The following is a 23,435-nucleotide window of genomic DNA, read 5'->3' on the forward strand; positions in this document are numbered from 1 at the left end:
AGATACATTTACCCCTAGGCGGCTTGGCCGCATAATAGTAATAAAACACTTCTGGTTTTGAAGCATAAAAGTTAAGGTGTTAACTTTGAGCCCTGGTCTTGGGCTGTAAGTGTCCTTTGGATAAGGAACTTAGTATTAGTGACTCTTTGAGTCGAACGTCTTCCTCTGACGCTAAAGCTACGGCAGCCCCGCTGCAGCGAGGGGACCACCCTCTGCGCAGGCCATACAACCGCTGACCTAACTCGGCGAATTGTTGTGGTTTGTGTAAGGAATCCACATCTGACGGTATTTGTGTGTTCTACTGCATCACACCAGGCTCTGCAGGGCCTCCATCCCGAAGATGCCTGTCATCTTCCGAACCGACTCGAACTGAGAGTCGTTCATATGGGAGAAGTCGTTCCTATCCATGGTAACGAACTTCGGAGAGGTTCAGGTAGTCTACCCGCGGTGGCGTGGATTGACTATGTAGCGGGGTACAATCCAGTGTGCCCCATGTTACATAAAGAGTGGCCCGTCACTCTTGTGGACACCTGGTACACGGTACCAGGTGCTTTTGGAGCCAGTCAGTGCATGACTACTTAGCTCCACTATAGGTAACCTCTAGTTTGTATGAGACCCAAGCTTATCTTACTTATAAATACATCAGTCTTAAATCTACTCCTCTAAGTAGCAAATCGTTCCCACTGAGGCCGGGAACACGTGGACTTACGCTCACTCGGGTAGTTAATACCCTTAAGCACTTCCTCTGTGCAAGGTGCTGTGTGACCCCGTCACACTTGGTAGCACTCGTAGTCAATCCAACACCATCGCGGGTAGATTGAGCTACCTGAATCCTCTGTGCGCTCAACGTTTGAGCCAAGATGGACCGAAGCGAGTTTCCTCGCTTGAACGACTCACAGTACGTGTCTGTTTGGAAGATGGGAGGCATCTTTGGACAAGATGTCCTTCGCAGCTTGGCGGCGACGACGCCTGCCGAGCAACAAGAACGCGTGACCGCGTTTGAGACCTACGAGCGTGGTCTCATTGCTCACGTCCGCGGGAGCTTGGAGGTCACTATGGCCGCTCCCCAGGCAACCAGGCTTAAGCCGGTGTGGCTGAAGGTCCCCGCGTTTGAGGGGAAGGAAGGAGAGAACCTTCACTTCTGGGTCCGTGAGGTGGAGATCGCCATGAAGGCGGGTCTCATCTCGGACGAGCCAGTTCGGGTGGCGTTTGCCCTGTCCAACCTTGGTGGACGTGCCAAGCACTGGGCATACACCAGGGAGACGACGTCTCCTGGATGCTTTGCATCCTGGGCTCAGCTGTGTGAGCAGCTTCGAGCCGCGCTCCTACCGGCGAACAACAAGTTCCGCCAGCGCTCACGCTTTCTCGCAAGGTAAACGTGAGCTGCAGGAGTACGCGCAAGAGATGCGCACGCTGGTGGCATCTCTGGCAGGGAATCTTCTGCCTGAAGACATTAAGACAACAGTCTTCATGTACGGCCTGAAGGTCGGTCCTGCTCGCACCCAGCTATTCCGGGTGCAAGCAACAACTATGGAGGAGGCGATTCGAATCGCCCTCCAAGAAGAGTACAGCCACAAGCAGGCTGGTACTCTTCGGGAAGAGGAACATCGCCACGATGAGAATGGCGTTCCTCGGGAGGCGGAGCATCGCTCCTGCTGTCACGCATCCCGTTGATACCGGTGCGTACCGCGAGCCCGTGCCCATGGACTTAAGCTCAGCCGAGAGCTTGGTCCGCTGCTATGGATGCGGCGGACATGGACACTACCAGCGTGTGTGTCCCTCGCTAGTCATCGGAAGAAGACGGCCCGTGGGCCCCAAGTCCGGTGCGCAGGTCACGTCCAGGTGGACGAGACTCCCGGGCCACAGTAGGAGCAGTATGCCCTACTGAAGAGCGCTAAGCCTTCGTGATGGGTGTGCAGGCTGTGCGCACCACGGGACTTAGCCCAGAGAGACGTGGTTCTCTCAAACCGGTGAAGGGCAGTGATGGGCTGCTGGTAGTACACTCGGTGTACGGGGGTACGGTACCCCTTGATCGTTTGATGAGTTCTGGGGCGTTGATACGCCGCCGAAACGTCGCTTGGCATAGCGACATCCGACTGCACTCTATGTCAGAGTGGCGGTCGTGGGCTGGTCCTCGGTCGATTAGCCTTTGGTACGGTGAAGGAAGTACCAATGGTCCTCAACGGACCTGAACGTTTCGGCTCGATGAACTCGCGCACCGCGGTGTCGCTTGCAGCTCTCGCCATGAACAACATGGCTGTGCCGAACATAAGGCACAGCCCGGACTTTGGTGTGGCAAGGCTGAGAAGGGCCTACCAGTCCAGGTCTATGACGGAGCATTGGTAAGTCATATTCCCACCTCCGTCATGACTGGGGCGTCTGATACAGACCGCCAGGACGCAGAAGCGTCACGGAGTTGTCAACGCGCCGACAGCTCTACGTACAGCAAGACCATGCTCCGCTGCGGCAATGCCACGGGCGTGGGTCTTTGCCCGGCGTGTGGACCTGGTACACCAGCAGCGTCCAACGCCGAAGGTCGTCGCGCCGTACGGGCTTCGACAGTGGTTATGCCTTTAAGCGCTAACCAGGTGGGTAACTCAGGACCACACGGTCGCCCAGACCTTAACTGAAGAGGATGGCGCTGAATGCGCTTCCTGTGTGGATAACACAGTACCACACGCAGTCGCCCAGACTATAACTGAAGAGGAAGGCATGACCATGCTTCCTGTGTGGGTAACACAGTACCACACGCGGTCGCCCAGACTATAACTGAAGAGGAATGCATTGTCCATGCTTCCTGTGTGGGTAACACAGTGCCACATGAGGTCTCGAGTGCCTCTGATGTCGTCAACGAGACATCACGACGTGGGAAACGAAGTGCCACGTCACGTCAGCCGCCGCAAGTCGGGTCTGAACCTTGTTCAGGCCGACGTCGCTTCAAGCGACTCGGAGTCCAGGGCCCGGACTCCTCTGACTCGGTCGGTGGACACCAACTCTGTCCGGTGTGTGGGCGGGTCTGCCACACCAGCCGATCCCAACACCGAAGGTCGTCGCGCCGTATGCGCTTCGACAGTGGTGATGCCGAAGGGCATTCACCAGGTGGGTAACATAGGTCCACACTGCGGGTAACAAGTTCCGCAAGCAGCGAAGCTGCTTAAGGAGACCGCCATTCGGTGCTCCGAGCGTGGGTAACAAAGTTCCACGCAAGGTCACTCAAACCATAACTGATAAGGAAGTCGCTGTATGCGCTTCCGGTGTGGGTAACAGAGTTCCTCACAACCAAGGTGGGTAACAGAGTTCCACACCCAAGGCGAGTAACATAGCGCCGCACACAGAGCCATTGGCTCGAGGCGCAAGGTTGTCTTGGCCTCGCCAGACGTGAGCAACTCGCTCGACGTCAAGTCGCGCAGACTCAAACTGCTGACGCGAAGGCTGAATGCCTTCAGTCGACGCGGTCGACCATACCGACGCAGTGCACATGGCGGAGAGCCGTTGCGCCTGCCAGTGGCTATTAGAAGCCACGAGAGACTCAGTAGTCTCGAGGTTAAGTGAGGGGAGAGGCTCGGAAATACCTTTCCTCCCTGACTTTCCAAGAGGCTGGTAGCCGTCGGGCTGCGAGTGGCTATCACAAGCCACGAGAGACTCAATAGTCTCGAGTGTAAGTGGGGGAGAGGCTCGGAAATACCTTTCCTCCCTGGTCTTGAGGTAAGACCAAGTTTTTTACGGAACCCAGGCGTCGATGTACATCGACTGCAGGCTGGAGGCAAACAGCCGGGCTAGAGCTGCGGTAGCTCTAGCCGAACAAGACATAGTGGCGAAGAAAGCCACGGGCGCAAGGTGCCTCGGAATCGCTGAGCGAATCAGCAGTGTTGAGGTTGCAAGCAACCACACACGAGGCGAAGCGCGGGCCTAGTGCAATCAACGCACTGGACCCTTGGTCATGAACGACCTGTCGAGTAGGGTGAACGGAACGTCTCACCCGCCGACAAAGCGGTTGCGGTACGTGATGTACGCAACGCGCTGGGTATAATGGGCCGTGGAGCCATTACCCAAGTGTGGTGCACGAGTGCACACACAACTGACCAGGTGGTGGTCGAGGCAAGGCACGCAGTCGTAACTGGTGCCGCACCGAGCATGACACCGCGGTGATGGCAGCTTGCCTCACCATGGGTTAATACCCGTGAGTACTCGGTGTCAATGCCAGACACCAACGCCGCAGTGGCATGGTGGTGAGATATGCCCCACCACGGTCGAGTATCATCAAGGTACATGGTGTCTGTGACAGACACTGGTATAGGTGCAAAGGATACGCACCATACCACGACCCGATGCGCTCTGGACGCTGTGAGTCAACGCACGTACCGTGCATCGGCACTGGCTGCTGTCGAGCGACCTGCTAGGAGTTCCACGTAATGAACTCGTCGTCCATGACACACATGACGTGCACGGAGCACTTATGGTAGCTGTGGTACGTGTCGTACACAGCGTACCTCGTGTACGGGCCCATGGACCTGTACACTGTGCTTGCACATGCGTCGTGCATGATGCGAGCACTGGCCATGAATCTGTTCAGGCGACAGCACAGCAGAAGCTGTTGCCGCCAAACATGGCAACCTTGTGGTGGGCGTACCGCACGAAAGGTTAGTACCGTACGGTACATGGTGTCGATGGGAGACACCTACACCACGGTTGTGTACCGTCACGGTACACGGTGTCGATGAAGGACACCTTCGCGCCGTTGGTATGGTGACCAAGACGCGAAGAGAGCGTGGCAGAAGCTCCGCCCGCAAGGATGGATCCTTGCTGAAGTTAAAGGCATGGCCCGAGGTGAGCTGAGAGCTCCCTCTAGTGCTGGGGAAGGTGTTGCCCTTCTCGGTGTCGTCCCTCGCGGGAGACACCATGCTCCGGACGCGTTCACGAGGACTGTCGTGTCCTGGTGCGAACTGTGGGCGAATGCCACACGTTCGGATGCTATTGCACCCTGTGCCAAAGCACTGTACGCGCGCTAGCGCAGGAGCTAAGGCAGCTCTGAGTGTAGGCTTTGCGGCCAACACAGTTGTGAGCATAGGGATGCAAATCCCAGTGAGCTTTGGCAGCACAAGTCACTGTGGGTGTGACTGAGAGCCGCGCCAGTCTCGTGGCTGCTCAGTGTGAGAATTTACCTTTTGGTGTTTTAATTCTCTCACTTCTGATTGGAGAATCAGTTGTGATTGGAGAATCAGGTGATTCTCAGTTAAGTGCGGGAGGATGTAACGGGGTACAATCCAGTGTGCCCCATGTTACATAACGAGTGACCCGTCACTCTTGTGGATACCTGATACACGGTACCAGGTGCTCTCGGAACCAGTCATGGCATGACTACTTAGCTCCACTATAGGTAACCTCTACTTTGTATGTGACCCAAGCTTATCTTACTTATAAATATATCAGTCTTAAATCTACTCCTCGAAGTAGCAAACCGTTCCCACTGAGGCCGGGAACACGTGGACTTACGTTCACTCGGGTAGTTAATACCCTTAAGCACTTCCTCTGTGCAATGTGTTGTGTGACCCCGTCACACTAAAGGAATTGAAGTTGTTTTGAAGTAGTAGTCCAACATTTGCTGACAAAGTAATACAAGTGGCCGCTGTTGCTTTTTCTTGTTGCAATAATAGTACCTCGAAGTATTAGATTGTGTAAGTATTCGTGTGATCTTGCATTCTCAAAATACGTCTAATATACTTCTCCTAGACCGTGATGTCTGCATTACTCCAGTTTGCAGTCTATCGCTTATTGTTGACCCGACTCATTCTCTCAGCGCTTCGCTCTCATCGACTTCCCGATCAATCACAACGAACGAAGAAAAACAATGCCACGACGAGGGGCGACCACGATGGATGATGCAGCATCAACGCCCAGACCGCAGCTCGATCGGACTAGCCTCCTCGCTCTCTCACTTGTCATCTTGCTTCCTCCCTGATACTGGACAACCAACCTCCAGCTCCATCAACTAGTTTTGCAACTGCCCAACAAGATGCACTCCAAATTTCTCGCCATAGTGGGCCTGTGTGTCGCTGCTTCTATTCTGCATGCGACTGACGCCGCTAATAGAATACCCCCACGTCGTCAACTCGGGTCTTACAAGGACTACGGCCACAGCCAGCACAAGCACGACCACGACCGCAAGAAACACCACCACCACGACAAGAAGGACCACTCGCGCAACTACCGTCGCCGCCTCGAAGATAAGGACACCAAGGCTCCCGATTATAAGGACACCAAGGCTACCGAGTCTTCGGACTACAGCTACGGCAAAGGCGATTATGGTCACGGGCACGACCACCAGGGCTATGGTCATGATGACTATGGTCACGATGACTGTGGCAGCGATAGCTACGGCCACGATGATTATAAGCACAACGACTACAAGCACAACGGCTACGGATACGTTAGCGGCGACGACTACAAGGGCTATGGTAACGGCTACAGCCACAGCTATAAGAACTATGGAGGCGACTCCGACGACTACTACGGTCACGGCAACGACTACTACCCTGATTACTACTCGTCATATGGTGGTGGCAACGGCTACGGCTACTACCCCGACTACTACTCGTCGTACGATGGTGGGTATGGCAATGGATACTACCCGGACTACTACTCTTCCTACGGCTACCCCAGTTACGGCGGCTACGGCTACGGCTACTCCAACTACGGGTACCTGGGCTACTTTGGTTATGAGTCGGCCACAGCGAGTGTCGGTGCTACTAGTGGCGAGAAAGAATCTGCGACTGCGAATGGTCAGAAGGTGTCTGTGACTGTGTCTACGGACGGTCCCAACGTCAAGGTTTTGGTTGAGTAGTATTGATGTCACTTAACTGCTTTGGCTAACGACTTCCTATACCCTGTACAGCGCCGCCGTCCCTGACCCGGCCTCTCGCTGTTCGTCTTCCGGCCAACTTGGCCAGTTCTCCCCTCTTTCTCTCCACTATTGGGGGGCCATGAGGATGCTGTCTCGCATCGATGGTCGAATGGCCGATTGCCACTGAGCCACATCGCCATCCATATGAGATAATACCGAATTCCATCTTTGCAGTTGTGCTGTGTCACTTGTGACGTGCATTTGGAAGCTGCGTTTGGAGTCCATTGCAAGGTTAGCCAGACAGTCGGCCATCTTGTTCTGCCCTCCGAGGTGGTGATGCCATTGGATGACATTTAGCTTGTCCGCTATTTTGCGGCTACTCCAGTAGTAATTGCGCAGGTGTTTGGCCTTGGGGGGTTTCCTTTGTGCCTGCTGCCGGATTATCATGGCGCTGTCCCCGATGACGTGCAACGGCTCATACTTTCGTGCTTCGCAGGCTTTGAGCACTGCAAGGAGGCCCAGATTTTCCGCCATATTATTGGTGGTCTTCTTGCTGGCATAGGACATAGATCCTATCCAGCCCACTTGTACACCTGCCATCATCGCTCCCGTCCGAACGACGATGGCCCCGCTCCCGCCGGGGCCCGGCTTGCCTCGTGAACCCCCATCGAAAAACAGGCACCTGTCATGAATTCTGGTTTCATCACCACTTCGGTCGCGAGGGCTGTCCGCAGTAATTGTTGCGCCATTCTTGCATGCGTCGATTGCGTATGTGTGCTTATATGCCTATAAACGGTTTCGTATCCATGTTGGAGTCTAGCCTTCATCTGCGCAGTGCGGTGAGAGTCCGTAATATTGTTAAGTGCATCGAAGTGACCAACTCGCCATCGCCACACTGCATGAAAGTACAGCACGGCCCCTAGTCTCCAGCAATGGTCCACCAGTGTAGTGACCGCTTCGATGAAAAGGCTAGAGGAGTTGTGCTCGAACATTGACTCTGCTTTCTTCCAAATGCCCGCCGGAACTTGGGGAAGAGATAGACTGAACAGCGCGCGATTGAAAAGGCCTGCTGGGACCCCTGCCTCCTCCAAGGCTTTGTCAGCTGGCCCCTCAGTTTTTCTGCGGCTGGGCAGGGCCAAAACACGTGATAGATATCAGCCTCAGTGAGGTGAATGCAGCCGGTATGAGGGCAGCCCACCTTGTGACTACCAACATCATATAGTCAGAAAGCATTCCATTTCAGACGGATGAGAAGCAGTTCCCCCCACGGGCCCAAACCGACGATTCTGCGGACTTGTTTCCAGGCAAAGGCATCCAAACTCGCCGCTGCTACGTTGTCTGCATTTGGCCATCTTAATTGTCTCTCGCTAGCCTTGGACGCCCCTCTTTTTAGAGCGTGCAGCGCTGCTCGTTTCTTGTAATCATTCCTGGGCCGGGTCCACCACCGACCACCTACCCACAAGCATGCAAGCCGACACAGATACGGGTGCGGCCGTACAGTTAAAACCACGGTGTTCGGAACTAGTACCGAGATTAGACAGCGGTGCAGCGAGTGTAAGCTGTCCACCTGCCGACATGCTGTAGGTCCTGCAGCCTCCGTCCGAAGTATCGCCTCGACCGTATCCCCACGACGCAGAGTGACTGTTAACGGATGATCCCGTGAATTCGCAGTGAATCGCACTTCCGATGGGTACACTAGGACTTCCGCAATGGTGACGAAGTTACTAACCAGTGTCAAGGCCAAATTCTCGTTCTGGGCTTTCTTGCAACTCCCATTCCGCGTGGTTCTGAAGGTGAAATTCAAGCGACCTGTGGTCATTCTCGTCCAAGTGACCGTGTCTTGTAGAATTGTGTTGGTTTTTTCATATAGATGACACGCCTGTGCCAACGTTGTCCAGATCCCATTCCGGTCCCATACTCTAACCGTAGTCATGTCTGTATACGGCAGCCATTCCACCGCGAGCTTAATAGGTGATACCTGTTCCAGTTGTGACCTTACCGGGGTGATGTTGGCTAGGATTGTCCTGCAGTCCATAATTAGAGTGTCCTCCTTCTTTAATCGTGTCCGACTGACTGTATATTGCCATTGCAAGCGGGTTCAAAAGTGCAGGTAATTCCTCGACTCCTTTCGGTGCCCCATCCATGCTGACGAGTAATTTTCCTGTTTCCCATAGTGTGGACTGGTGTCGAAATGTGCCGGATGTTGGGTCAACGTACCCTGGTGTGATGTAGACACTTGGTGCTACAGGAAACCGTTCACGGATGAAAAGGACGTCTCCGACGATGTGAGCTTGTCTTGTTGCTGAATGTGCCCAAATGCCGACTACTATTGCTGCAAGCGCTAGGATTTCCACGCGTAGGTTAGGCAGTGAGAGACCTCCTCTGTGTCTGGGCAAGGCTGCCAAGTCTGCGTCAAGCCACGCTCTGCCATCCTCCGCATCGGTTGTGAAGTGCCCGTGCCAGACGTAGTGTTTAATTCTCGAGTCCATGGCCTGGACCTCCATCACCGACGGCCATGCGTGACGCACTGTATAGAGGAGTTTCGGTATAATGATGGCACTGGCAATCCTGCTGCGCTGGTCGACAGTGAGGAGGTTTTGGCTTGCCAGCCGCAATCATGTTGTAAGTTGTTGCAGAGCTACCGTCCACGACCTCTGTGGATTCCGTTTACTTCCAACTTGGATCCCCAAGGTACCTGCAGGTTGCATCGGTCGGTTGGTAGTGCAGTTCCGGCGGTAGTGTCACTGATGAAGTCGCTCCCTCCGGATGTAGTGCTACAACCAGTGTCTTGTCGGTGTTAATTTGCAGTCCCGACGCCTTGCCGAAGGAGGTAACCAGGTGGAGTAGCGCAGGGATGTCCTTCGGGTTGGCGACAAAGGCCGCAGTGTCGTCTGCGTAGCCCGCAACACGCAGCTCAAATCGACCAGTCTCTGAATGAACTATGACCCCTTTTGCACCCCATAAAGCCGTCCAATTTTCTGTACAGAGGGTCCAAAGCCAGGATGAACAGCATCGGTGCCAAAGGGCAGCCCTGCAGAATTCCGCTCGTAACCCGTACATATCGTGAGGTGGACCCATTTACCAGGAAACGCGCCCGTGTACCTTCAAATGTACTGTCAATTGCTCGGACAAATTTTTCTGGGTATCCTTTCCGCCTAAGAATGGACAACATGTATGCTCGATCGAGTGAGTCGTAGGCCTTCTTGAAGTCCAGCAGTAGTGCAGAAGCCTCTCTCTGAGAGAGATCAGTGAGTACCATACTTTGTGCTGCTTCGTACAGGTCTATCGTGTCGTGGATTTGTCTACCAGGAACGAAGCCATTTTGGTTGGGGTGTATGTGATCTGGCAGCGTCATGCTGACTCTACTTGCCAGTATCTTCATCAGGAGCTTATAGTCCGTGTTAAGCAGGGCAATTGGGCGGAAGTTGAGTGCATTTCGCGAGGATCCCCCTTTTTTGAGGCAGAAGATATCCGCGTCCAGAAATGAAGGCGGGAAGACTCCTGCGTCGTACCAGAGATTAAAAGATTTTGCCAGAATCGGAATGAGTAGGTTTTCGTAGTCTCGATACCATCCATTGCCCAGCCTATCCGAACCCGGCGCTTTGCCTCGTTCACATTTGTGGAGCGCAGCCCTCACGTCGTCCTCAGTAATTTCTGCAGCGATCGCGGTCTGAGCTGGTGTGGACTGGTCCGCTCGGGGAATCCAATGGCCGACTTCCTCTACATTGGGCCAGTCCGCAGCATCTTGCTGTAGAATGGGTGTCCACGCGTCCGCCAAGGGGTCAGCTTTGTCGTGAACTCCTCTCACTGGTGCGCCTGGGACCGGATCCAGCTTATGGACAGTATTGTCGCTAAATTTAGACGATACTCTTCTAAAATAGGAACGTGTAGTTTTGCATGTCCAGTGGGCTGCTCTTGGACCAAGCGGCGTTGTTTAAGCTCGTTTCTAGTCTGTTTGCACTCGGCAATGCCCGCCGTAAGAGAGCTTCATGAGTCGGCCCCGCTGTTGTGTCCAGTGTAAGTCCGTCTAGCTCGTCAGTGATTGATTCTACCGTCGGAGGTTGACCCATTTTATCTTGTAGCAGACGGTGTTGCTGACGTACCAATCGGGCCAATTCATGTTTGAGAGATTGTCTCCTTGATTTTCGCCGCTCTCGGATACATAATCGGGTTCTACGAGCAATTTCACTCTTCAACGCCTCCCACTGCACGCTGGTCTCTTCCGCTGAGTACACATTTTTGCTAAAGCGCTCAGCAAACTCTTTTAGAACATGAGTGGTAGCCTTCTTGACTGCGACCTCTGCAAATTGAGGTACCGTGTGAATTCGTGGTGGCCGGCGGATTCGGATAGGGTCCTCCGGTGATCTGACGTGCAGTTTAGTTCCGAGATGATCCGACTTCGCTCTGAGTTGAACTGTGTGCCAGTCGGCCACCCACGACAGTGTGCAAGGTGACATATGCCGCCGATCCAGCCGTGAGGATGCCTCTGTTTCCCCAGGAAGCGTGTAATGATAAGTGTGAGTCTCGAAGTGGTGTCGTAGTAGACCTTCATGTGTCCATTTCGACGGTCGTGCGCTGCCGACGTCAAGTCGGTCAAGAGGGAGAGCAAGACGGAGTCGAAGGCGTCGAAGGAGACCAAGTCGGACGCCACCGACAAGTCGAATGACAAGTAAAATCAAGCTGAAACCGTGTGAGAAAAGTAGTATATGGGTGAAAGACGTTGTAAGCCCGCGTTGAACTGTGTAGCGTAGAAAACTAAAGTGGCAGGTGTAAGGAATACAAAGCCAATGGATGTGATCGCTTTACCATGTTAAAGTGACATGTGTCCCCGAATTATCAGTTGCTAAAGTCGTTAGCGATGTAGATCAATGCTCCGATTGCAGCAGCGGTAGCGTAGAAGCTTACGATATAGAGTAGAAACCACGAATTACAGCACGCGGACGTGCAATCACTGTCAATCTGCGTGGGTTTGCAAAACAAACCTTGTGCCATCAAATGGAAGACTCATCAGTGCATTCATTCCTCTCCTTATACAGTGCTCTGCTAGTGGAATCGTGTACGGCAGTGGTGTAGATAGCCTATAGACAAGTTGCCCTTATTTGAGTAGTAGTAGTAGTGGCAGTATCCGTAGTAGTAGTAGTAGTAGTAGTGGCACTAGTAGTAGTCGAAGTAGGAGTAGTATTGGCTGAAGCCGTAGTAGTAGTAGTGGCAGTAGCCGTAGTAGTAGTAGTAGTAGTAGTAGTAGTAGTGGAAGTGGCCGTAGTAGTAGCTGTTGTGGCAAGTCGTCGTCGTAGTAGTTGTAGTAATAGTAGTAGTAGAAGTCACTGAAGGAATTGAAGTTGAGTTGATGTAGTAGTCCAACATTTGCTGACAAAGTAATACAAGTGGCCGCTGTTGCTTTTTCTTGTTGCAATAATAGTACTTCGAAGTATTAGACTGTGTGTGATCTTGCATTCTCAAAATACGTCTAATATACTTCTCCTAGACCACGATGTCTGCATTACTACAGTTCGCAGTCTATCTCTTATTGTTGACCCGACTCATTCTCTCAACGCTTCTCTCTCTTCGACTCGCGATCAATCACAACGAACGAAGAAAAACAATGCCACGACGAGGGGCGACCACGATGGATGATGCAACATCAACGCCCAGACCGCAGCTCGATCGGACTAACCTCCTCGCTCTCTCACTTGTCATCTTGCTTCCTCCCTGATACTGGACAACCAACCTCCAGCTCGATCAACTAGTTTTGCAACTGCCCAACAAGATGCACTCCAAACTTCTCGCTATAGTGGGCCTGTGTGTCGCTGCTTCTATTCTGCATGCGACTGACGCCGCTAATAGAATGCCCCCACGTCGTCAACTCGGGTCTTACAAGGACTACGGCCACAGCCAGCACAAGCGCGACCACGACCACAAGAAACACCACCACCACCACGACAAGAAGGACCACTCGCGCTACTACCGTCGCCGCCTCGAAGATAAGGACACCAAGGCTACCGATTATAAGGACACCAAGGCTACCGAGTCTTCGGACTACAGCTACGGCAAAGGCGATTATGGTCACGGGCACGACCACCACGGCTATGGCCATGATAACTATGGTCACGATGACTGTGGCCGCGATAACTACGGCCACATTGATTATAAGCACCTCGACTACAAGCACAAAGGCTACGAATACGTTAGCGGCGACGACTATAAGGGCTATGGTAGCGGCTACAGCTACAGCTTTAAGAGCTATGGAGGCGACTGCGATGATTACTACGAACACGGCAACGACTACTACGGTTACGGCAACGACTACTACCCTGATTACTACTCGTCATATGGTGGTGGCAACGGCAACGGCTACTACCCCGACTACTACTCGTCGTACAATGGTGGGTACGGCAATGGAAATGGATACTACCCGGACTACTACTCTTCTTACGGCTACCCCAGTTACGGCGGCTACGGCTACTCCAACTACGGGTACCCAAGCTACTTTGGTTATGAGTCGACCACAGCGAGTGTCGGTGCTACTGGTGACGAGAAAGAGTCTGCGACTGCGAATGGTCAGAAAGAGTCTGCGACTGTGTCTACGGACGCTGCCGACGTCAAGTCGGTCAAGAAGGAGAGCAAGACGGAGTCGAAGGCGTCGAAGGAGGCCAAGTCGGATGCCACCGACAAGTCGAACGACAAGTAAAATCAAGCTGAAACCGTGTGAGAAAAGTAGTATATGGGCGAAAGACGTTGTAAGCCCGCGTTGAATTGTGTAGCGTAGAAAACTAAAGTGGCAGGTGTAAGGAATACAAAGCCAATGGATGTGATCGCTTTACCATGTTGAAGTGATATGGGACACCATATTTTCATATTTCACAGCTCGTTGGGTATTTGGATCACTAAAAACTCCAATTGCAGCAACGGTAGAGTAGAATCTTACAATTAAGAGTAGACACAAAGAATTATTAATACAGCACGCGGACGTGCAACCACTGTCAATTTGCCAGAACAAACGTTGCGCTATCACCAAGTAAGACTTATCCGTGCATCCAATTCTCTACTTGTGCAGTACTCTGCTAGAGGAGTCGTGTACAGTGTTGTAGAGAGCCCATAGACATGTTCACGGGCGCAGTGGTAGCAGGGGTCTGAATAAAGAAATTCAGAATCACTAAAATCAGTTTTTTACAATGCAAATACGGATTACTGCAACTTTCTTAAAAACTATTAATATGATATTGCTCCAACATTTGCAGTATAACTTACAAAAGTAGCCTTACGAATCAATTGGACGTCAGCAGCCATATATTGAGGTCTGTATTGCCCATACTAGCTCTGTATGAATCTGATAGCCTATTATTACTTCAGAGTCCACAAACAAGCAGCTTGCAACGAACTGCTCACTCGATTATTACCACTTCCGAGAGCACCCTCCCTCAAGAACGATGCCCTCCAACAACAAAAATCGGAGCTTACTTCTACGAGCCCCCAGTCAATTCCGTATAATACAGTATTGGAGAACCCCTAAGTGGTAGTAGCCCTTGTTTGAGTAATAGTAGTAGTAGTAGTAAGTAGTTGCAGAAACTGATGTTGTTATGAAGTAGTAATCCAAATCTTAGTTGTTGAAGTAGTACAAGTGGCCAAAGCTGGTTTTGCTGCAATAGTAGTAGTAGCTTTTGTTAAAAGTAGATGCATTCGCGGATCTTGAGATTTAATATATCTCTAACTACTTCTGCTAGAGCGCCACTTTACGGCTACAGCGTTGGAGACCATTTTTGTGTACATACTTGCGTAATTCTGGTAATTTTTGCGTTTTTTGCACTACTGTTGGAGTGCTCTAACGACAAAGACCTCTCGCCATCTGGTTTCAATGAGGTTGCAATACTTAAGCTAATGCATGTCCGGGACTGCTTTGCAAATACATGTACTCGTAGTATTAAAATGTATAAAATATTAGTAGCAGCACCAACTATTACTTCCTCGGTGTTTGCCACACAATTGTGTAGACACTGTGTAGAGTCTAGCTCATTCCTGCACATCGCCGCCACTTCAACCACGAGCTGCAAGTATGTACCGGCAGTCTGACTGTCAGCCATGGCATGACTTGACTGCCATGTACAGAGCTTCTGTCAGATGGGGTGCGCCGCACATCCGGCCCGGATGATCCGGGACTGAACAAAGTGTACATGAACTGTAGTACAGTTACTGTACTACATGTACAGCGGTACTGTACCAAGCACTACATGTACTGTAGTTACTTGTTTAAGTTACAGACCGTAATACTGTACGCTATTACCGCTGACCCGCTAACACATGTACTGGAACTTCATACACAAGCCAGGCTGTACAGTATACGACGCCCGCTGGTTTCTTTTGATCGCGATACTGTGCAGTACATCCATGCACTGCGTTGCAGAATGTAAAGGGTACTGCACGCGGTGGATTCTGCGGCATTTTCGAAGCATTCCTTTAATTCTTAACGTGCCCCCTTCAAGGGAGGCCGAACACACGCGAAATTAACCCTACAATGCTAAATGATTCTACAAATTAAACCTTTTATTTTTAATTGCTAAAAGATATAATAAAAATGCTGCATTATCTGTTACATGTATTGTGTTTTTGACTGCTTCGGCTAAATAAGCTCAGGAAATATGAGGATGCGTTGCATCGGCATTGAGAGGGGCTTTGCTAGTAAGTGCCCCAATTTATTATTTATGCACAAAATCTTACATACTGTAAGATATTGTATGCTTACCGCCGATATGGGCATAATATGTATTATGTGTTCCCGACTCAGGCAAATCTACGCCTGAGTCGGGAACACAGACTTCGCGTCGCAAAGAATGGTGATACACTGGCGGTAATAAGCTCTAAAGGTCGTCAACTAATTGTGAATAGACTGCTGGTAAATTCACAAATGGTCTCTGTTTTCGTCCTCAAGCTGGCACGTTCTCAATTTCAAGACTCAAAAGGACAGTGGTTTCATGCTAATGGCTGGCGTTGGCATGGGACCATCATGTCATTGCTGGCAGCAACTTGCTACGCGCCGTGCAGTGCTGCACTGCATGTGCTTGACGGCCGTTCTCAACGTGGCCTGCGTCACCCGCCAATCATTGAAGAACTAGAATACCGCGAGCTCAGTGCTTCAACGTCCCTGCTGTACAATGTACAGTACAGTACACGTGCTGCTACTGGCCCAGCACACACTGTGAGTCTCTGTGTATCTGGAGCCCAGATACACATTTCTGGACGTTGCCAGAACAGTACATATGCTATACAAGGCTTTTGTGCGTGAAATTCAAGAGAGATTATATATTTGTTTTTCTAGCTGTCAGTCTTCTAGTAAAATCTCCGTCGTTTTGTTAACACCACCTCGGTTTCGTTCTGACATGGTGGTAGGGGTTACGCTGGTGATGCTACTAGCCGTAGTTTTAAAGCCTTGGGTCCGAGTTTGAGCGTGAAATTTATCTGCGAGTGTACATTCATGGTCTGTACACTCATCTTGAACCACGCCTTTAGTCGCAAGGCGGTATCGACTACATTAATCTCCATCGGAAATTATTGTAGGGGGGGGGGGGGCAAGTTGAATCTGTCTGCATTGCTCCGAGCAATTTACATCAAATTTTGATCGAGTTGCATGCTGTGCTGACCTGCACTACGGTAGTACCGTGCCCATTGTTTGCTCGATTAAAATCTCCTACACTAATCTCCTACACTAATCTGCGGGGCTCAACGAGGATGGACTTCCCAAGATACAGATTGCATTTCAGTAAATAATATACTGGACGACTATGTTAAACTCCTGAAACGTGAAGAGCATACTCTCAGGGATGCCATTCATTATTCCCACTGGGCAGTAGAAAGAAACCACGATCTCTCATTCTCGAATTTGAGGACTTGCGCTCGGATCTCGACCCTTCTTGCCGAAGCCTGATTCGCACCACCGACCAATAATGGCCCCAGTCCCTGAGTCGCCGGGTAGTGGCTATGTTCCAGCGTTGACGCCGAGCGTCTCCGGCACGCCTCCTGCCCCGCAAGAGAAGATGAACGTCGGAGAATACCTTAAGTCCCGTGTCACTACGCTCAAACCACCCATGCAGAAAGCCGAGAACCCGTTCAAGGTGCTTGGTCTGCTCAATCGCCTTCAGTGGATGCAGTTCCTCATCGCGTTCATTGCATGGTCCTGGGACGCGTTTGACTTCTTCACCGTGTCGATGACCATCGAGGAGTTGGCGGAAGAGTTCGGCAAAACCAAGACGGACATCACGTGGGGCATCACACTTGTGCTCATGCTGCGATCGGTACGCCATTGGACTAATACTCCGTCAACACGATGCCTATGGCTAATAGCAGTGAAACTATTGTTATGTGCAGGTCGGCTCAATCACGTTCGGCATCGCATCGGATCGTTGGGGACGGTACGATATATGGCAATTTCCAGCAGTGAAACGCTAGGCTAACCGCGATTACTTGTTGTTGTCTTCAGCAAATGGCCATTCGTGGTCAATAACATTCTCTTCATCGTGCTGGAGCTCCTGACGGGATTCTGCACCACTTACACGCAGTTCCTGTGGGTTCGCGCGTTCTTCGGCATTGCAATGGGCGGCTTGTATGGTAACGTGGCCGCGACAGCTCTTGAAGACTGCCCGCCGGCCGCCCGTGGTATCATTTCAGGTATGATGCAGCAGGGGTACGCATTCGGTTACCTCCTGGCCGTCGTCTTTGCGCGTGCTCTTGTCAACACTACAAGTCACGGATGGCGCCCGCTGTTCTGGTTCGGGGCTTGCCCGCCAGTTCTGATCATCATTGCTCGATTGTATCTTCCGGAAACGAAGGTGTACCAAGAGCGCCAGGCCGTGCGCGAGGCTACGCCCGACATCACCAAGACGTTCATCGCGGAGGGGAAGGTCGCGTTCAAGCGCCACTGGATGCTGCTGACCTACCTGGTCCTTCTTATGGCTGGTTTCAACTTCATGGTAAGCATACCACCGGAAAAGTATCATTGCTGATTATCGCCTGTCGCTGTACTGATACGTCTTGCTTCACAACAGTCCCACGGCTCGCAAGACCTGTACCCAACGATGCTGAAAAACCAGTTTGAGTTCTCCGCCGATGAAGTCACTGTGACACAAGTCGTCGCCAACCTCGGTGCTATCACCGGTGGGACCCTGGTGGGTTACTACTCCCAGATCTTTGGCCGTCGTCTGAGTATCATCGTAATGGCACTCGTCGGTGCTGCGCTGCTGTACCCGTACAGCTACACGGACAACACTAAGATAATGATCGCTGCCTTTTTCGAGCAGTTCTGTGTACAGGGAGCGTGGGGTGTCGTACCCATCCATCTCATGGAGCTCTCACCGCCTTCGTACAGCACACTGATCGTCGGAACCTCATACCAGCTGGGCAACTTGATCTCGTCGGCTTCGTCGACCATCGAGGCGCGCCTTGGCGAGAACTACCCGCTGCCGCCAACCGATGAGGGCGTGAGCCGCTACGAATACGGAAAAGTCATCTGCATCTTCATGGCAGTGGTGTACGCCTACCTGGTATTGCTTACGTTCCTCGGCCCCGAGGCTCGCGGCAAGGAGTTCGACGTTGCTCATGACCGCGATCTGGAAGAGGCAGCACGCATGAACCAAGAGGATCTTGACAAGATTCTAAACAATGACGCAGAGAGCGACAAGGCAACCAAGCAAGGCTAAGCTGGCCGTACCGGTACATGTAATGGATCAACACGTTCATCAGCATGATATGACTGTTTAACTAAGCATGCAAACCCCGCACCATTGTCTTCAATCCCGATCTACTTTTTAGTTACTTAAAGTATTGATAAGTCTAATGAGGTGGGGTGAACAGGACCGCACACACATTAAAATAACAAGACACATGCACGGGTCAGAATTCAACTGGACGTAATACGCAGCCCCGAGTGTTATTGTCGAGTTGTCATCGATGATTGTTACCCGGATTTGTCGAGAATCGTTTTAAAACCTCGAGAAGCAGGCTCTCGAATAAAAAGTGAATTTGAGACCGGGAACACCTTTCAAGGAAAGCACTGCGCGTGATTATCGGGAGCCAAGCTCCAGAATGAACCTGACATTTTCAGGATAGCGTTGTTGGATGCACGTGGTTGGTGCACATTGATGCATAAGATGAGCATCTTATGCACCGCATCAAACTATGGGTAAATCTTATAAATAAGGTTTGTAATATAATAGGGGATGTCCAATGTCGGCAGCAGCTAGTAGCTTTTTATTTCTTGTAGTAATGCAGACATCGCGGTCTAGGAGAAGTATATTAGACGTATTTTGAGAATGCAAGATCACACGAATACTTACACAATCTAATACTTCGAGGAACTATTATTGCAACAAGAAAAGCAACAGCGGCCACAAGTATTACTTTGTCAGCAATTTTTGGACTACTACTTCGAAACAACTTCAATTCCTTCAGTGACATCTACTATTACTACTGTTAATTCTACTACGGCTACTGTCACTTCTACTACTACGGCTTCAGTAAATACTACTACTACTACTACGGCTACTGCCACTACTACTACTACTACTACTACTACTACTACTACTACTACTCAAACAAGGGCAACTTGTCGATAGGCTCTCTACGTACACGACTCCACTAGCAGAGCACTGCATAAGGAGACAAATGAATGCACTGATGAGTCTTACTTGTATATGACACAAGGTTTGTTTTGCAAACTCACGCAGATTGACAGTGATTGCACGTCCGCGTGCTGTAATTCTTGGTTTCTACCACCATATGACGAGTAGTAATCAGGGTAGTAGTCGTTGCCGTGACCGTAGTAGTCGTCGCAGTCGCCTCCATAGTTCTTATAGCTGTAGCTGTAGCCGCTACCATAGCCCTTGTAGTCGTCGCCACTAACGTATCCGTAGCCTTTGTGCTTGTAGTCGTTGTGCTTATAATCATCGTGGCCGTAGCTATCTCGGCCACAGTCATCGTGACCATAGTCATCATGGCCATAGCCCTGGTGGTCGTGCCCGTGACCATAATCGCCTTTGCCGTAGCTGTAGTCCGAAGACTCGGTAGCCTTGGTGTCCTTATAATCGGTAGCCTTGGTGTCCTTATCTTCGAGGCGGCGACGGTAGTAGCGCGAGTGGTCCTTCTTGTCGTGGTGGTGGTGTTTCTTGTGGTCGTGCTCGTGCTTGTGCTGGCTGTGGCCGTAGTCCTTGTAAGACCCGAGTTGACGACGTGGGGGCATTCTATTAGCAGCGTCAGTCGCATGCAGAATAGAAGCAGCGACACACAGGCCCACTATGGCGAGAACTTTGGAGTGCATCTTGTTGGGCAGTTGCAAAAGTAGTTGATGACCCTGGAGGTTGGTTGTCGAGTGTCGGAGAGGAAGCGAGATGACGAGTGAGAGAGCGAGGAGCAGCCGATCCGATCGAGCTGCGGTCTGGGCGTTGATGTTGCATCAGCCATCGTGGTCACCCCTCGTCGTGGCATTGTCTTTCTTCGCTCGCTGTGATTGATCGAGAAGACGATGAGAGAGAAGCGTTGAGAGAATGAGTCGAGTCAACAATAAGTGATAGACTGCAAACTGTAGTTACGCAGACATCACGGTTTAGGAGAAGTATATTAGACGTATTTTGAGAATGCACGATCACACGAATACTTACACAATCTAATACTTCGAGGTACTATTATTGCAACAAGAAAAAGCAGCAGCGGCCACAAGTATTACTTTGTCAGCAATTTTTGGACTACTACTTCGAAACAACTTCAATTCCTTCAGTGACATCTACTATTACTACTACTACTACTACTACGGCTACTGTCACTACTACTACTACGGCTACTGTCACTACTACTACTACTACGCCTTCAGCCAATACTACCACTGCTAATACTACTACTATATGGATACTTCCACTACTACTACTACTACTACTACTACTACTACGGCTACTGCCACTACTACTACTCAAAAAAGGGCAACTTGTCTATAGGCTATCTACACCACTGCCGTACACGATTCCACTAGCAGAGCACTGTATAAGGAGAGGAATGAATGCACTGATGAGTCTTCTTGTTATTGGCACAAGGTTTGTTTTGCAACTCATGCAGATTGACAGTGATTGCACGCCCGCGTGCTGTAATTCTTGGTTTCTACTCTATATCGTTAGTTTCCTTCACGCAACCGGATTGGGGCTAATGTAGTGCATTGCAGTGAGTCGAGGGCGCGGTGAGGCGGGTCGACTTTATCGGTGCGGAGGAAGAAGCAGAGTGAGCGGCTTCGCTCTCCGTCTAGTTAGCACTACTACATCTATCTTGAGCAGCTTTATCCACGATCGCATGTGTTGGTTGATCTCATGCTCTGCTCAATCGCATGAAGGCACGTTTGTGAATCCTTATGCTCCCGGAAATAGCAGTATCCGCTACTAGGATACTCAGCCTTTCCTTCACGCAACCGGATTGGTGCTAATGTAGTGCATTGCAGTGAGTCGAGGGCGCGGTGAGCGGCCCCATGTTGATGTTAATGGGCTCGGCGCGTTGTCGACTCTCTGCGTTGCACCATGCGATTTGACAGCCCCAGTGATGCCTGCGCGGATTGTCTTGAGTATTCTTCGAAGCAGTTGGAAGCCCATCGCCCAAGGAGTTTAATCGATAGTCTGTCAGCTCCTCCAGCCACTAAAGCTGTGGCACCACCGATACGAATGGAGTGACTGGCGTAGTCTTTAGCTGATACTCCAGCACGTCATGCTGTCCGCTTCAAAGCTCTTGACACCGTTCCCGCACTTAGATTTCCGCAGAGGTGCGGCTCATGCTGAAGATTAAGTTCTTGCCGTGCTTTCTGAATATGGTACAGACCTCGGATCGGGCATACTTCTGCATCTCCGGACGCATGCACTGTCCGCCACGCTGCTCGACCATGCTGGTCGTTTTTGGCGCCCTCGAGTCCAATTGTTACTGATGTAGCTTGTGTGTACCCAACTTCTTGACCATCTTGATCGGAGAAGAATGCGTTGCTGTTCTTGAGACAGTAGAAGTGTCTTGTGTGGTCGATCATCAAATATTCGGATCTTCTAAGCATGAAGAAGAAGCCGATCAATATGCTACCCCACAGAAGCCGCTGTCGTGGTTTCGAGAAGTCGAGACTACGGCGAAGAAGGCGCAGAAATGGCATGGTGAGAGGTTGCTTCTTCCGTTTGGGGGATGAAAGACGCTTAATACCCTGCAGTAGCATAGCCAAACGAGGTGTTGCTGGCAGTGTCAGGTCCTTGTATCGTCGATGGAACCATTTAACGCTGGCCAGTTTGAGGTTGATAGTGCCCAGTTGGTTGCCTCGCTGATAGCGATTCGCCCCATGGGCCCAGGAGACCGTGGCGAAGTAGCCTAGTCGACGAGATGAGTTCTTTTCGTTCAGCCAACGTGACCACCCCATTTTGTGCGCGAATCTGCACCATTGACGCCAATGCGCGAGATATTTGGAATGGGTAGAGCTTGCCAGGGAGTGTCGGAGTAGCAGCGATCCCATACGGCTGAGAGATCGTCGAAAGGAGGCTCGATGTGATCCTGTAACCACGGCGCAGAAAAATTAGTCCATAACTTTGCTGCCTGATCATTGCTACTCCATGCCCGGGATCCAGCGTCAGCCATGACATTTAGTTTCCCTGGAATGTGTGTTGCCGTACACACAAGGTTGTACTGGAACTCGGCATGTGATAGTTTTCGATTGTACAGCTGAGCAGTTGGATGCTTGCTGGCTCGTTTGTTTGCCCACGTAACAGCGGATGTGTTATCAATGTGAAATTGGACATGAAGTGGAGACGTACTGGTTGGACTGTGCCAATGCGGTCCCCAATGTAGAACAGCGAGAACCGCACTGCGTAATTCCCTCACGTTGATTGATAGCGTCTTGGATTCTTCGTGTGAAAACCGTTGACGAATGTAGCGCTTGAAATTTGGTTCTAACGCACAAAGGCCTTGTCCACTAGCATCCATGAAAACATGAACTGCTGGTTCGGATAGATCTGCAAACTGAGCTACTGGTATCGAATTGAACTTGACAGGGTTCTGGAGAACAGCAAGAAACCAGTGCAGATCGTCTCGAGCATCTGCGAGCAGTTGCCGTTGGCCGAATTTTGGCAGCGAATTTGCAGTAAACTGAAGTCGCTGGAAAAACGCGCGAGCTGGGCGAGAGCAGCTCGCAACATGACGAAGACTTCCGATAGTTTTTAGAACTGCTGTCTTAGTGATCGATCGAGCTCCAAGCAGATTCGAGATACGCTGAACGGCCTTGTTAATCTTGTCCGCTGGAATCGACACACAACCAGATTCCGTATCCCAGAGAAGGCCAAGGGCTTTTACGACAGTGGACCACGATGTAAATTTAAGTTCGTTGATTGCAGTGGGCCCCAAAACACTCGCCATGGCTCGCCGAAGCGCAATATTCGCATCAAAACAACGGTTACCTTCGTCAAGCTCAACGCAGGTGTGGTCGTCGCACCATACGCTACCAGAGAACTGTTGTGTGAGTTGGTTTCCAAACTCGTACGAATAGTTAATAAGCTTCCCAGCCAATGAGTAATATGATGGGGAACCGCACCACCCAAACCCACAGGATAGATCA

General features: G+C 51.1%; 5 protein-coding genes across 5 annotated transcripts; 3 read left to right on the forward strand and 2 right to left on the reverse strand.

The window, feature by feature from the left end:
• Nucleotides 1-6,013: 6,013 nt before the first annotated feature.
• On the forward strand, nt 6,014-6,841 carry PITG_22790 (M96 mating-specific protein, putative; the record flags this gene model as incomplete). The annotated part of the gene is made up of 1 exon (XM_002998098.1): nt 6,014-6,841. One exon carries the CDS (start codon nt 6,014-6,016, stop codon nt 6,839-6,841), a length of 828 nt encoding a protein of 275 aa, XP_002998144.1.
• Nucleotides 6,842-12,608: 5,767 nt separating this feature from the next.
• PITG_22791 (M96 mating-specific protein, putative) lies at nt 12,609-13,529 on the forward strand (the record flags this gene model as incomplete). Its single annotated transcript, XM_002998099.1, has 1 exon — nt 12,609-13,529. The coding sequence occupies one exon, from the start codon at nt 12,609-12,611 to the stop codon at nt 13,527-13,529; it is 921 nt and encodes a 306-aa protein (XP_002998145.1).
• Nucleotides 13,530-16,776: 3,247 nt separating this feature from the next.
• On the forward strand, nt 16,777-18,525 carry PITG_05902 (Major Facilitator Superfamily (MFS); the record flags this gene model as incomplete). Its single annotated transcript, XM_002998100.1, has 4 exons — nt 16,777-17,124; nt 17,198-17,241; nt 17,310-17,799; nt 17,875-18,525. 4 exons carry the CDS (start codon nt 16,777-16,779, stop codon nt 18,523-18,525), a joined length of 1,533 nt encoding a protein of 510 aa, XP_002998146.1.
• Nucleotides 18,526-19,508: 983 nt separating this feature from the next.
• On the reverse strand, nt 19,509-20,141 carry PITG_22792 (M96 mating-specific protein, putative; the record flags this gene model as incomplete). Its single annotated transcript, XM_002998101.1, has 1 exon — nt 19,509-20,141. The coding sequence occupies one exon, from the start codon at nt 20,139-20,141 to the stop codon at nt 19,509-19,511; it is 633 nt and encodes a 210-aa protein (XP_002998147.1).
• A 1,495-nt stretch (nt 20,142-21,636) lies between these two features.
• PITG_05903 (uncharacterized protein) lies at nt 21,637-22,807 on the reverse strand (the record flags this gene model as incomplete). Its single annotated transcript, XM_002998102.1, has 3 exons — nt 21,637-21,673; nt 21,724-22,344; nt 22,386-22,807. The coding sequence occupies 3 exons, from the start codon at nt 22,805-22,807 to the stop codon at nt 21,637-21,639; spliced, it is 1,080 nt and encodes a 359-aa protein (XP_002998148.1).
• Nucleotides 22,808-23,435: the final 628 nt, after the last annotated feature.

This window comes from Phytophthora infestans, genomic scaffold, assembly GCF_000142945.1.
Source record: "Phytophthora infestans T30-4 supercont1.9 genomic scaffold, whole genome shotgun sequence".
Lineage (NCBI taxonomy): Eukaryota > Oomycota > Peronosporomycetes > Peronosporales > Peronosporaceae > Phytophthora > Phytophthora infestans.